Source organism: Corapipo altera, unplaced genomic scaffold (genome assembly GCF_003945725.1).
Source record: "Corapipo altera isolate COAL_440 unplaced genomic scaffold, ASM394572v1 171, whole genome shotgun sequence".
Classification (NCBI taxonomy): Eukaryota; Metazoa; Chordata; class Aves; order Passeriformes; family Pipridae; genus Corapipo; species Corapipo altera.
This window is the reverse complement of record NW_020884972.1, coordinates 863,569-876,898: the sequence shown is the minus strand read 5'-3', so window position 1 is coordinate 876,898 and position 13,330 is coordinate 863,569. Positions and strand designations below refer to the sequence as shown.

General features: G+C 47.1%; 1 protein-coding gene across 1 annotated transcript in view; it reads left to right on the top strand.

Annotated features, from left to right (window-relative positions):
• The first annotated feature begins 7,137 nt into the window (after positions 1–7,137).
• The window catches only part of ADRA1A (adrenoceptor alpha 1A), a 14,557-nt gene continuing 8,364 nt past the window's right edge, over positions 7,138–13,330 (top strand). Inside the window, 3 exon segments of the mRNA XM_027665205.1 lie at positions 7,138–7,379; positions 8,697–9,550; positions 9,552–10,335. Coding sequence (XP_027521006.1) covers positions 9,452–9,550; positions 9,552–10,335 — 883 coding nt within the window. The 5' untranslated portion in view covers positions 7,138–7,379; positions 8,697–9,451.

Below are 13,330 nucleotides of genomic sequence, written 5' to 3'. Positions count from 1 at the left end.
ATCTATATCTATATCTATATCTATATCTATATCTATATCTATATCTATATCTATATCTATATCTATATCTATATCTATATCTATATCTATATCTATATCTATATCTTCTATATCTATATCATCTATATCTAATCTATATCTCTATCTATATCTCTATCTAATATATATCTATATCTATATATCTATATAATCTATATCTCATCTATATATCTCTATCTAATCAATATATCTATTTCTATATTATCTATATCTATATGTTATCTATATCTATATCTGTATATTATCTGTATCTATATATTATCTATATCTATATATCATCTCTATCTATATCTACACTCTGGCATTCCCCCTTGTCCTGCCCCTCCAAGCCCTTGGAAAAGTCCTTCTCCAGCTCTCCCATCCTGGCTCCAGAGGGGCTCTAACCCTTGGAACATCTCTGTGGCCTCCCCTGGGCTGGTTCCAGCAGCTCCACACCCTCGTGTTGGGCTCCCAGAGCTGCAGGTGAGGTCTCACCTGAGCAGAGCAGGGAGGGGGAACCCCTTGTCCTGCTGGTGCAAAAAGCTGTTGAATTAAAGCCCAGCAAAAGCATTTTGCTTTGTACATCTCATTACCATTCTCGACTGCCGGTGGTTTAAGTGGAGTTTTAAAATGCCAGGCGGTTTGGGAGGGTTTGTTTGGGTTCTTGGGCTCTTTGTTGTCTCTTTGTTTTTCATGAGACGCTAATTTGTGGTAATTGTGTTATGCAGCAGCAAGAGGCTTGGAGGAAGGGAGTTATTGGTGTGTGTATTTTGGTAATAACGATTAGAGAGCCAGGGAAAAAAAAATAATGAGACAGAAGAAAACATTGTTAAAATGCTCACGTACTTGGGGAGAAAGCTCCAGCTTGGTGCTTTAAGGGAATAAAAATCTGTCTAGTGTCTCTCAAGCACCTATGTCTACTGGCATACCACCAAGATACAAACTGTATACACTGCCACAGACAGCATTAATTTAGGGCAATTAGGGCAAATTAAAGGAGGAGTGATTTTGGTTGCAGTAGGAGGTGCATGGAAGCTGCTAACTCCTTTTTATGATTTGATGTTCTTAAGAGGAACACCCATCAGGAGAGGAGAAAGAAAGGCCAGTTCTTTGCTGGTGGTGTTGCAGCAGTGCCTTAATACCTTAATTAGGGACACAGAGAGCTCTGCTCTGCTCAGGGCTGAGCTCACAGGCAGCTCCAGCCCCACAGAACACGAGGGAAAGGGTCAAAGAGGGGCATCAGGAGACAGGAGGAGTCCAGCCCAGCCAGAAGAAGATGTGGCTCAGCCTGTCTGGCCCAACTCAGCTGAGGAGGGAGGTGGCAGGGCCACAGGCTGGCCTGGAAGAGGTTAAAGCAGCAGGACCTGGCATAGGTGTGACGTTGATTGTCTGCTCTCCAGCAGATTTGTGCACTTGGGCTCCAAATGTCTCTTCCCCTGGAACATCCTGTGCTGCCCACTGCCTGACAGGCTCCTAAACTTGATGGAGCACTGATTTGTCCTGGCATGGCAGCTCCTACCCAGAGGAGAAAGGGCCCAATAAACTCAGCAGACACATTTCTGGAGCTCCAGCTCTTGCCTGTGGCTTCGGGGGACTCTGGATCTCATCCCTGCCCGGGCTGGTGCTGCTCCCTGGGACACGGTGCCAAGAGGACTCTCTGCTGCCACGTTCCTTCCCAAGCTGCTGATTCCTGCTGTCATCAGCTTGGGCCCCTTCCATTCTGAGGGGATCTGAGACAAGATGCAGCGATAAGCAAATAATGGGTAAATCTGTGCCTATGGAAAGACTGATCCATCCCCTGGAGCCCATCCCTTCCCAGCCTTTCCCTACACCATTTTTTTGCAGCAGTTGCTGCCTGCAGAATGGCAGTGGGGACCACGAGAGCTTTGCATTTCCAGTCCCCCAGGTACCACGGGCTCCTTGCAGATGAGAGGCTCCATATTTCAACTGCAGCATCATTACGGCCTGAGCTGCTCGGAAAATTACTTCAACAAAAGCTGCTGCTGGAGCACAGTGGGGAGGTGGAGGCTCTGCAGGGATGAGAGAATGATACACAAAATCACGTGGCAAGAGGAGTTTAACGTGGCCATGCAAGATGCCTCAAGCCTGGGCAATCAACCAGTGCAGGGCACGAAATTCTCACAGAGAATGTTCCTGAATAAAGGCAGAATTCCTTCCCTGGCATTTTTTTCAGAGCCACGTTCCTCTAAAGCAGGGAAGCTGCACTGTGTGCTCTGGATGGCAAAGCAAGTGGTGAATGCTGAGGCACAAGACCAGACCTAAGTGCAGCTCTGATGTGGGGAAGATAAAGCAGGATATTGGGTTTATTTCTGTCCCAGGGAGGGGACAGGGATTGTCATCTCTGCTGCACAAAGAGCTGCACGTGCCACAGCGGGTGCAGAGCCAGAGCTCTGGCCCCAAGGAGGGTCCTGCCTTGCCAGGCAAAGCTGGAAGGAGAAAGGGAGACAAAGGGAGATGCTTTGGGGGGGAAAATCAAGTCAGTGGGATGAAGGAAGGTGTTTCAGGGCACTGGATCTCGTGGCTCCTCACGGCACATAAAAGCCTGACTGAAGGATTTCAGTGGTGTGATTTAGACACACCTTCAGTTCCCCAAAACTGTTTTACATATTAAAGATTAACCTCAAGCAAAAGCACAGAAAAGGGGCATAAACTCTCACCTGAGGGAAGCAGCAGGAGCAGGATGGCAAAGGACCCAGCAAGACACGGGAGGTAAACAAGAAAGAAGCAGGAGGGATGAAAACTGAAGCAGGCTCTCATCCCTGGATGGATTTGTTTCAGCAGTAGGTAAAAATCAATCTTCCTGAGGCTCCCAAATAGCCCCGTCCTCTGTATGTGGTTAGATTTTATCAGATCATCCAGCAAATAAATCAAAGCAGGAAATTCTTTGTGAGTTACAGAGAAATAAACCTTTAACAGCTCCTCTCTGTAAAGAGGCAGCTTTCAGACCTGCAGCTGCACACAAAATCCAGTGGCCAAAATCTTCATCTGGTGAGAATTAAGAAATCACCCTTAATTTTAATGAATCTGCCCTGATTTATGCAAAATCATGGAACTTGTCTAGCCAGCATTAGGCTGTGCTTAATTGATTTAGCAAAGTGGTGATAAAGTCTCTCTGAATCCCAAGATGGAAAATTTTAGACACTTCTAATACTTGAACGTCTTATAATTGAGTGTGAAATCCCAGGTAGATTCTCTCTTATTATTTCACCCTTTTTTTACCCACCACTTTTTTTAATCCATGGCTTGAACGCCTACTCTGAGTTCTCCAAATGAGCTGGATCATTTTTAACTTTATTTCCCCTCTCTAGTACATGTAGATCTTTCCATCAGTGGCACTCCTAGACTTAAACATCTCGCAAAAGAGGCTGCTCAGGGAAAGGAAATCATCAGCACTGAACACAAACCCCTCTCCAAACCTCAGACCACACACAGAAACCTCTTCCAAGGCTCCTACTCTCAACACAAATTAATTGTCTCCAGTGTCTGAGCAGCTGGGTTGGGTTTTTCCCCTTTTAAAATACTCAGAATTTTGTATTTTATCTTCAACTCAACTGTGTTTTAAGCTCCAGGCTGTCCCAGTCTTAAAAGACAGTGGAATGAGTCCAGCTTCCAGTTTAATAGCCAGCATTTAACACCTCTTGCCTTTGGGGTGGGTTTTCTTTCTCAGCCAAGCAGAAGCTGAACCCTTGCTAAAATCTGAGGGATGATTTATCAAAACAATGCTTCTCACTTCTTTCTGAACAAGTAAATAACTCATCATTCCAAGGCCTAGAGCAGCTCAGAGAAGTTTCTCCACTCCTGGTCCCTTTTTTTGGTGCATGGGCTGGCCCTGAGCTGAGCACATTAAGGGTGGCACTTCATCCAAAGGCCCCAGACACTCAAACAATGGGATTCTGGCCTTTCTGTGACACCCTTGTAATGAAAACACAATGCTGCCCCCCAAAAAATCAGGATTTAAGGCTCTGATTTTAGCAGTTGTAGCTTAGAAGGAGCTGAGCAGCTGTGGTTTGCCTGGAGCTCTCCCTCAGGGACTCTCTCATGTTAATGAGGGTAATTTAGAGCACAGAAAGCACAGGATCCCATTTTGGGCACTGCTACCTTGGCAGAGTCAGGTAAAACCCCTGCTCAGGAGGACTAAGGTCCAACTGAATCAAAGAAAAGCTTAATTTCTTCCTCCACTTCACAGATGGAGAAAATACACCCAGAAATGGACCTGCCAGAGACTCCCAAGGATGGACCAAGGAGCAAATCCAGGACTCCTGTTCCTTCCACCACCTGACTCAGAGACCTGCCTCTCTCTGGAGAAAACCACCTTGGATGGGACAACATTTTTGGGTTGGAATTACAGGATCTTTAAGGTCCCTTCCAACTCAAACCACTCCGGGATCTGTGAACACCAGGGGACAGTTAATCCTTTCTCCAAAGCCAAGTAAAACACTGTGGCAGATCTTTGCCTAATATGTTCTCAAAACCTCCCAGTGATGGACATCCAGAACCCCTCTAGGCAGGATTTATTTGCCCTCAGGGATGCAAAGCTGGAGACTGAGCAGCTCCCCCTTTGCCGGGCTCACAGGTCCTGTTTTCCAGCCTGGTCTCCCTCTCACTGCTTTCTCCTGAACTTTGATTAGTCCAAAACTTGTAAATTGGGAACTCCAGAGTGTCTTGGCAGAGCTAAATACAGGGATTGCTTCCCAAAACTTCGGTATGACATCATGAGAAATAAAAATACAGTTTTTTATAGGCTTATCATGAAGTTGTAAGATATCCAAGTTCAAAAGCACTGGAGTTGAGTGTCAGGGTCTTTTTTGGCCAGATAAGGGAAATGCAAGAGTTCTTAAAATCTTTTGGGGTCGTTTTTGTACTCTTTGGGCTAAGAACATCATCCTGGGCAGGGGACACCTTACAGCCAATCAGAATAAAAGGAAAGCCCCTTTTCAGAGAAAAGAAACCTTTTTAGGCAAAAATGAATATATTAGGCTTATCTGAAAAAGGTGGGATTTTGCAAAACTATAAAATCCATGAAATTTAAACCCAAGGGGTCTTTTCTCCCCAAAAACTCGGGGTGAGACCAGACACAGGGTGCTGAATAAATCCTTTCTTTTTGTTTCATGAGTTTTTGCAGTCTTTCTAAATTCGAGGGAGAAATTTTTCTCTCGCTGCTTTCTCCTGAACTCTGATTAGTCCAAAACTTGTAAATTGGACACACACAACTCCAGAGTGTCTTGGCAGAGCTAAACACAGGGATTGCTTCCCAAAACTTTGGTTTGGCATCACTCCTGTCCTTCTCCACCTGATGATACTCTGGGTGTGTTCAGTGACCCTTCTGACTCTCAGTGGTCTCCAGGTGTACAAGCTCTTCACTGCAACACTTGAATTTTTCCCTGAGGATTTTAGGCAAACAAACCTCCTGTCTGTCACTTCCTTCTGCTTCCTCCATTCCAGAAAGATGTCCCCTAGCAAGGGTATTACTCACAGATGAGCTGACACCTGGAGCACAATGCTAATGACTGAGGCCATGAATATAAATTTATTTTCCAGAGAGCATTTAAGAGCTTGGAACAAGCCACAGGTCCAACGAGGTCATAGGTACGAGCAGAAACAAAACCCAGGGTGGGGCTCATCTCCCTCCCCTCCCATGACTCATTTGGACTCATCTTCCAATGGATCGATGGAAATAGAGTTGCCTCATCCTAAGATAGGCATCTAAAATAAACCTGCTGAATCACAGGCTTTAAGGGGCTTTGGCAGCTCAAGATTTCCTTTGTTATTTAGGGGTTTCTCTCTTTGTCCCTCGGGGAAGGACATGGTGCAACCCTTTGGATATCTCACAACCCCAAACCTCCAACCAGCCTTCAAGAACAACCCTTTTTAACACCTCCTGTAGATGCACCACAACACAGGTAGCTCAGATGCCAAGAAAACTGGGGAAAAACAACACCTGAGCTTTTAAAAACCACCTCATTTTTGCAGTTTGTGACATTCTCAAAATCAGTTTGAATTTCCTGCTCTTTTTTTTTTTTTGCCCCCTCATCTTGGGGCTTCCTCTCCTGGATCTTTCTCTCTCCAGCTGGGAGATGGGAATGCAGCTGGAGCTGCCACAAGGCTGAGACACTTTCCCAGACTCTGTGCCCAATCCCCACCAACTGCACACTCCTGGAGCTGCTCTGATATCTCCCCCTGCAGCAGCAGTGCCTGTCCAAGAGCGAGCAGACGCTTGGAAATGTTTGGACCAGCCAGCAGGACTGCTGACAGGGCCAGCTCTGCTTTCAGTGCTCTCCTGGGGGACTCTGAGCAGCCCTTAAATTTGCCTCAGCTCATGAAACATTCGAATCCAAACCAAAAAACCCTAAACTTTCAATCTCTGAGTTACTGCCCAGGAGGAGGAGGAGGAGGAGGTGGAGAGTCTGTCACACAAGAACAGGCACGTGGTTCATCTGCTTCCCAGTGACTTTCCTTTGGCTGTGAAACCCCACTTTGTGTTCAGCTCCACTTCAGGACATTGTTTTTATATTCATGAGTTCACCATCAGGGATTTGGGCCACTTCTTTTTTACTTCAAAAACGCAATTAAGAGCCATGTGAAAAATCAGCATCCCCTCAGCAGCACATTCTGCTCGAGGCACTTCATCCTTAAACCCCCCTCTCCAGTACTTTTTCCCACCATGCAGAATCCATGGTCAGGGGGTCTCTCTTTGTTATTTCCTCCATGTTCCCTTTATTTGGCAAGACATTCTCTTTTTATAACCCAAGAGTATTTATTTATTTATATGTATGCATGTATGTATGTATGTGTATATACATATTTTATATATATATATATATTTTTATATTTTTATATAAAATAATATAACAAGAATTACTTGTTAGCACATAAACAGGAGGTTGTAATCTGCCTTTCTCTTTCTGGTCTCTGCAGGAACTGGCAGTTTTTTATGAAAAAAAAAAAAAGAAAAGAATATTTAAAGCCCCACTTGTCATCAGATTGGAGTGCTCCTTCTTTCTGGGCAATACGGGACTGGCAGGGAATTACGGTAATGGCAAGGACACTGCCTGCTACATCAGCAGAGCAGTAAAGTTCCTGCTGCTCCTTCCCAGTGTGGAGCTGAGCTCTGAACTGGGCAGGGATCCTTCCAGGGAGCCTGGAGTGAAGCCCCCCACGAGCCCTGGATACAGAGAATCAGCACAACTGAACTGCCAAAACACCAGTGGGGAAATAAAGGGAGAAAAGCAGCGGATTTCCAGGCAGAGTCCCATCCCTGCACGAAGAGAGGAGCCTGCTGTGCTGACAATCTGCTTCCCAGATGCTCAGAGGAGCTGTGCTGCCTTCTAGAGACTCCAGAGGTGAGTGTGGGGCAGGCACAGGAGCCTGGGGTCTGCCCTTCCCAGCAACATCCCTCCCCACAGGCTGAGATTTATTTGGGTTTGAGCACGAAAACCTCTGTCAGTCCTTTGTGCTGCATCTCCTTGACTTGCTGGGAAGTTTTTCTTCCTGTGCTTAAATTCAAGTCGATAATTTCTTAATTTTCTAGGCCACTATCAACCTTATAATGAGCACAGTTTCAACCCTGTAATGACCAGTTGTGATGGTCAGAGATGCTCGATGTTACAGCCACTTCCCATTGATATGCTCAGTAAAACCTCTCCTCTCCTTCCTTGGAATTATTCCTCCACTTGTTCTATCTGGTGGGAAAGAAAATAAAAGATCCAATTTCATTTCAGTTCCCTAAAGGCAAATTCCCACAGTGCAATACCTCCCCATCTTCCCATCCCCCCGCCCTCCCTGCCTGGGAACTGGGAATTTGCAGGGGCTTCAGAGCTTTAAAAGCCTTTTTGCCCGCAGGAAAGTTCAGCTTGGAGGCTCCCAAACGTGACAGTTGTTGCTGCTCAGTGTTTGTGCCAAGTGTGGTCTGAGGGACTCATCCCAAAAACCCAACATCGGGACGCTCCGAGAGCCTTCCCTCCTCTTGGATGTGACAGGGGTGGGTTTTCACATCTGATTAATATTTGGGATGGGAACATTATATCCAAGTCCAGGTTGTGGGAGGCTTTGCAGCCCACACTTGTAGCTCTCCCTCCGTGCCCCCATGTCCCAGTTCCCAGGCTTATCCTCACTTTTCCATCTGAGGTACCTTTTCTCCATATTTAGTCAGCTAAGGCTGAGCTTGGCTTCCAGATCCTCTGAAATGTTGTGTCACTCACCAGGAAACTTGTTGCTTGCAACATCTTCTGCTTGGCAGGACCTGCTTTTCCCTATAGAATTTTCAAACTGGGCAGCTCAGCTGGACTAACAAGTTCAGGGGGTGAAGGAGTGGCTTAACAAAGAAATCCAAGACTAAATTCTGGACTCCTAAATCTAAATCTGTAATCCTGAATCGTGTCCTGCAGGTTTCTCTCCCTCCCAGAACTGGTCTCTGCAGGGGAACTGATAATTAGGATTGATGCCTGTCCCTATAAAGGAAGGAAAATTCAGGCAAGAAAACCCACCTGGAGTTTTAAGTTGCTGTTAAACAATACTGGGCTGGAAAAGGTTGGTTCCACTGGCTGAGCCAGCCTGAGGAAGGCTCCCTAAAATAGCCTCCTGCTCTATTCTTATATGGGAACCACAGCAGCGAGGGCAGCTTCTGGGAACCACATTGTCCCTGGTTTTGTCTTCTCCAGGGGGTGAAGATCTGCAAAGAACACCAGAGAACTCGGCAAACTTCACTCTTCCCTGCACAGCAAGCCAGAAACTGCTGTAAATGAACTTTAATTCACAGCCCAGGACCTCAAGTGACAACTGCTCCACACGCAGGGAAGCTCTGAGTGACAGACCAGATCCCGAGGATGGGTAGGGACAGAGATCCCAAGTGGAACTGCTGAGCAGACACAGCACCAGCCTCCACCCAGGCAGGTTTCTAAGCCAATTTTAAGGCAGAGCCAGGATTAACACAAGGCAATTAAAAGCATCAGTGATTTCCTCTCGGAAGAAACTTAAATTCGAGACCCTTTGGAATATTTTTGTTATTGAAATATTGAATCTTCCCCCGAAGACAGAAATGATTTTAACAGGCAACTCCAAGATTTCTCAGCACATAATCCTGGAAAGGAGGATAAAGAGCCTCAGTTCTGTGTAGCCTCACTTGTGCACCCCAAGGAAAAATGCAAAAGGAGTTCAATTTGACTTGGCAATGGTGGTTATTAACTGTGCTATGCTGCTGAAAACTTAGGGACAAAGGTAGGTTTTCTAACATGTTTCTGGATCTTTCTCCTTGTTCCTGGTGCTGCACATCTGAGACGTTCTCACAGCCTCTTTTTCCCAGGAAAACCAGGCAGATGTTGCCTGTAGGAGCTTCTGAGGACTGATCTGCTCCCTGTTTCTGCCTGGCAGGGGGTGCAGCCCAGCAGCCTCGCATGGACACTCTCAACCACTCACCATGACTTTCCTGCCCGGAAACTCCTCCAACTGCTCCAACTGCACCCACTCCGTGGAGCCCGTGAACATTTCCAAGGCCATTTTGCTCGGTGTTATTCTGGGGGGGGCTGATTGTTTTCGGGGTGTTGGGCAATATCCTGGTTATCCTCTCCGTGGCCTGCCACAGACACCTCCAGAGCGTCACCCACTACTACATCATCAACCTGGCTGTGGCCGACCTCCTCCTGACTTCCACCGTCCTGCCCTTCTCGGCCACCATGGAGATTTTGGGCTACTGGGCCTTCGGGAGGATCTTCTGCAACATCTGGGCGGCCGTGGACGTGCTGTGCTGCACGGCCTCCATCATGAGCCTCTGCATCATCTCCATCGACCGCTACATCGGGGTCAGCTACCCCCTGAGGTACCCCAGCATCGTGACGGAGAGGAGGGGCCTGCTGGCCCTGCTCTGTGTCTGGGCTCTGTCCCTGGTCATCTCCATCGGGCCCCTCTTCGGCTGGAAGGAACCGGCCCCCGAGGACGAGACCATCTGCCAGATCACCGAGGAGCCCGGCTACGTGCTCTTCTCGGCCCTGGGCTCCTTCTACCTGCCCCTGACCATCATCCTGGTGATGTACTGCCGGGTCTACGTGGTGGCCAAGAGGGAGAACAAAGGCCTGACCTCGGGGCTGAAGACAGAGAAGTCCCACTCCGAGGAGGTGACCCTGCGCATCCACCGCAAGAACGCGCCCGGCGCCGGCGGCTCCGCGCCCAACCCCAAGAGCAAACACCACTTCTCCGTCAGGCTCCTCAAGTTCTCCAGGGAGAAGAAGGCTGCCAAGACCCTGGGGATTGTCGTGGGATGCTTCGTGCTCTGCTGGCTCCCGTTTTTCGTGGTGATGCCTCTGGGTGAGTAAAGCAAAGCCCTCTTATCTCCCACGGCACCTTCCCCGAGGGAGGGCTGGGCCCGCGCCTGGAGGGAGGGCTGTGCCCGTGCCCGGGGGTGATAAGGCTGAGCAGAAAAGCTCTGAGGGAACAATTTCCCATTGCAAAGCTGTCAAAAAAAAAAACCCCAAATCGTTCCCCATCGCAGAGCAGTGAGTGGAAAACAGCAAAAGTCTCAAGCGCAATAAAACGTCGCTGGTGATGAGAAGCAAAATTCTGAAAATTAGGGAAAGGATGTAATGCTTTTTCCATACAGAAAATGCTCTTTTCGAACCAGGACAGGTATTTCTGATCAGCTCTGCATTAGGAACAATATTATTAGTGGGCTGTGTGTTTATATCTATGTTTGCAGCCAGTTCTTGAGGTGACTTCAAGATGTAAAAGGTCAAGATATAAACGAATTCAGGGTCAAGTCAAAGTAGCTGCTCACAGACTTGGGGCCAGATCTGGAGTGCTCAGCGCTGATAATTCCCAGTGTGAGGAAAATAATCAGCTTTCTCCCAGGAAAATCACACTGTGAGATCCCATAGTCCAGATGAAATGAGTGTTTTTTCCTATTTATCACATGACCAGTCAGGAGGCAGCAGTGAGGATCCTTCCAGCTCATTTTACACTTCTCTGGTTTGCATCTCTTCTGGAAACTCGCTGGCCAAACCCTGGCTCAACCATCCCTCTAAACATGAATATTTAGCCACCACTTGTCATCCTAAAGGGGAGCAAAGCTGGGGATTTGTTCTGCTTTGCTGGAATGTAAGGAAGTAATTAGAATTTTAATTAAACCTTGCTCGGTTACCTTTGATGCAGTTTCAGGATTTAAAAGCAGAATACTAATTTCACACCTATAACTGAGGGTGATGTCCAGGGCTCATCATGCTGAGCTTGGCTCTGCCATAGCCCCACTAAAGATTGGGTTGGAAACGTGGAATTGAAAGTCTGATTTGTTCCATTTCAAGAGTTTTCTTACGGAAAAGGCTTCAGCTGTGCAGGAAAAATAAAGCATGATTGTATGGAAGCTTTAGCTGGAAACAGAACAATGTGGACAGTTAAGAAAAATACTTAAATATAAAAGGAATTTTAATTTCCTGGGGTTTTTTTGACCCCTTCTGTTTTTTCAACCCTATAAATAACTACTCTTTTTCTCTTCCCTGGTTTTACCAAGTTGCTTCACCAAAACCTGTTGCTAAAATGAAAAAAACACCCAAAAAATTTAGTTGTCTTTTTTTTTTTTTTTGGGTTTTCTTGGTCAATCCTGGGAAGTGCTGGAGTAAGAGCTGGAGATGTTTCCTAAGGAGGAGCCCTGCAAGGCCTGGCTCGTGCTGTCCAGGATGTCAGCACGTTGGAATGCTGGTTGCCAAGATGACTGAAACATACCCAAAAAGGGTTTGCTAGAACACATTAAACACACTTTTCGTTCTGCAAATGTGGTTGCCCACACAGAGCCTGCTGCTAATTAATTTGCTTTGGGTTTCAGAAGTTTCCCGGGCTCAAGAGTGGCTTTGCATCTTGCTTTTGATCCCTTGTAAGGAAACTGGTGCTTCGTTTCCCTGTCCTGGTGGGGTTGCTGGGTTATTTTTAAAGCATATAATAGGGCTTTCAAAACCTATTTGCTGCCTTTAAAGACAAAAAAGCCCCCAAAAAACACTATTAAGCAGGCAAGTGGCACTAAAAGAAAAGAACAGAACACTTTCCAAAAGACAAGAGGCACCTTCAGCTCTGTCCTGCACACGGGTGAAGGTGGGCAGAGGGAGGCAAAGGGACCCAGCCAGGATCCCAGAGCAGGGATCAGGTTTTCCAGAGGTACAAAATACTCCTGGTTGAGGCCCTGGGAAGTTGCAGAGCTCCCAGCGTGCCCAGCTGGGCAAGAGGAGCCTTTGGAGAGCAGCTCTGTGGGTTTGTGGCCGTGGGACAGGCCTGGGAATGGTCCCATCAACCAGCTCTGCAGGGTTTGATGGTGCAGAGGTGGCACTCAGGGACAGGGTTTAGTGGTGGCCTTGGCAGTGGGAGGTTTAATGGCTGCATTCCATGATCCAAGAGGTGTTTTCCAACCCAAATGACCATGATGGAGTCCTGTGACTCCATCAGCCAGAGCACTCTCAGTGTAGGCTGCCCATGAGACAGACACAACCTGAACGACCCTAATTCCAGGATTCCAGCAGCCAAACCACTCTCAGTGCCCCTGGGACAGAGAGTCTTAAACTGCTACACAAACCTCTTGAGAAAGCTGGCAGGTGCTGATCATTCTGCGCAGCACAACTCCCCCAAACCCGAGTTTATTTGACTGTGAGCTGCAGCAGCTTCAGCATCTCCACATCTCAACACTAACCCCACCAGCCAAGACCCCAAGAAACACCAGGTTTGCTGAAGTTACACCAAAGTGGGGTAGACAGTTTTGACATGTAGGTATGGGAAAGGCAAGAGAAAATATCAGGAAAAGCACAATATCCATATTGGGAGATACTGGAGAAACAATTCCAATATCCCCCTGCCCCAAGACAAGGTCTGAACTGCAGTTGGTGTGTAAAGGTGTCAGCTGCAGTCTGGGTAAGGAATGGCTTCCTTCCCTCCTTGGATGGAGTTTTATTCCAGACAAAGGGTTTGAAATGAAACCTTTCAGTCCAAGAGCCCAAAACACCTTCTTCTCACTTGGCTTGATGTTTGTGGAATAAGCCAAGGAATGCTAATCCTGCTGCATGGAAATGAGGGAGGCTAAGGGTTGGTTTTTTCTCTGCATGCTGGAGCATAAATTCACCCCTCACTAAACTTGTGTGATAAACAAGACTGTCAAAACAGCTGATTGCTCCCTGAAGAAGTCAGATTTTAATTCCTCACACAGAAGCAGGCAGAGGTGGCATCACTGACAGGTCCAGTAATCACCAGACAAACACAAAACAGCAAAACAGAGCCAGGGGGGAGCAAATTTGAGCTTGTCTGCATCCCTCAAACAGGGCTAAAAAGAAGA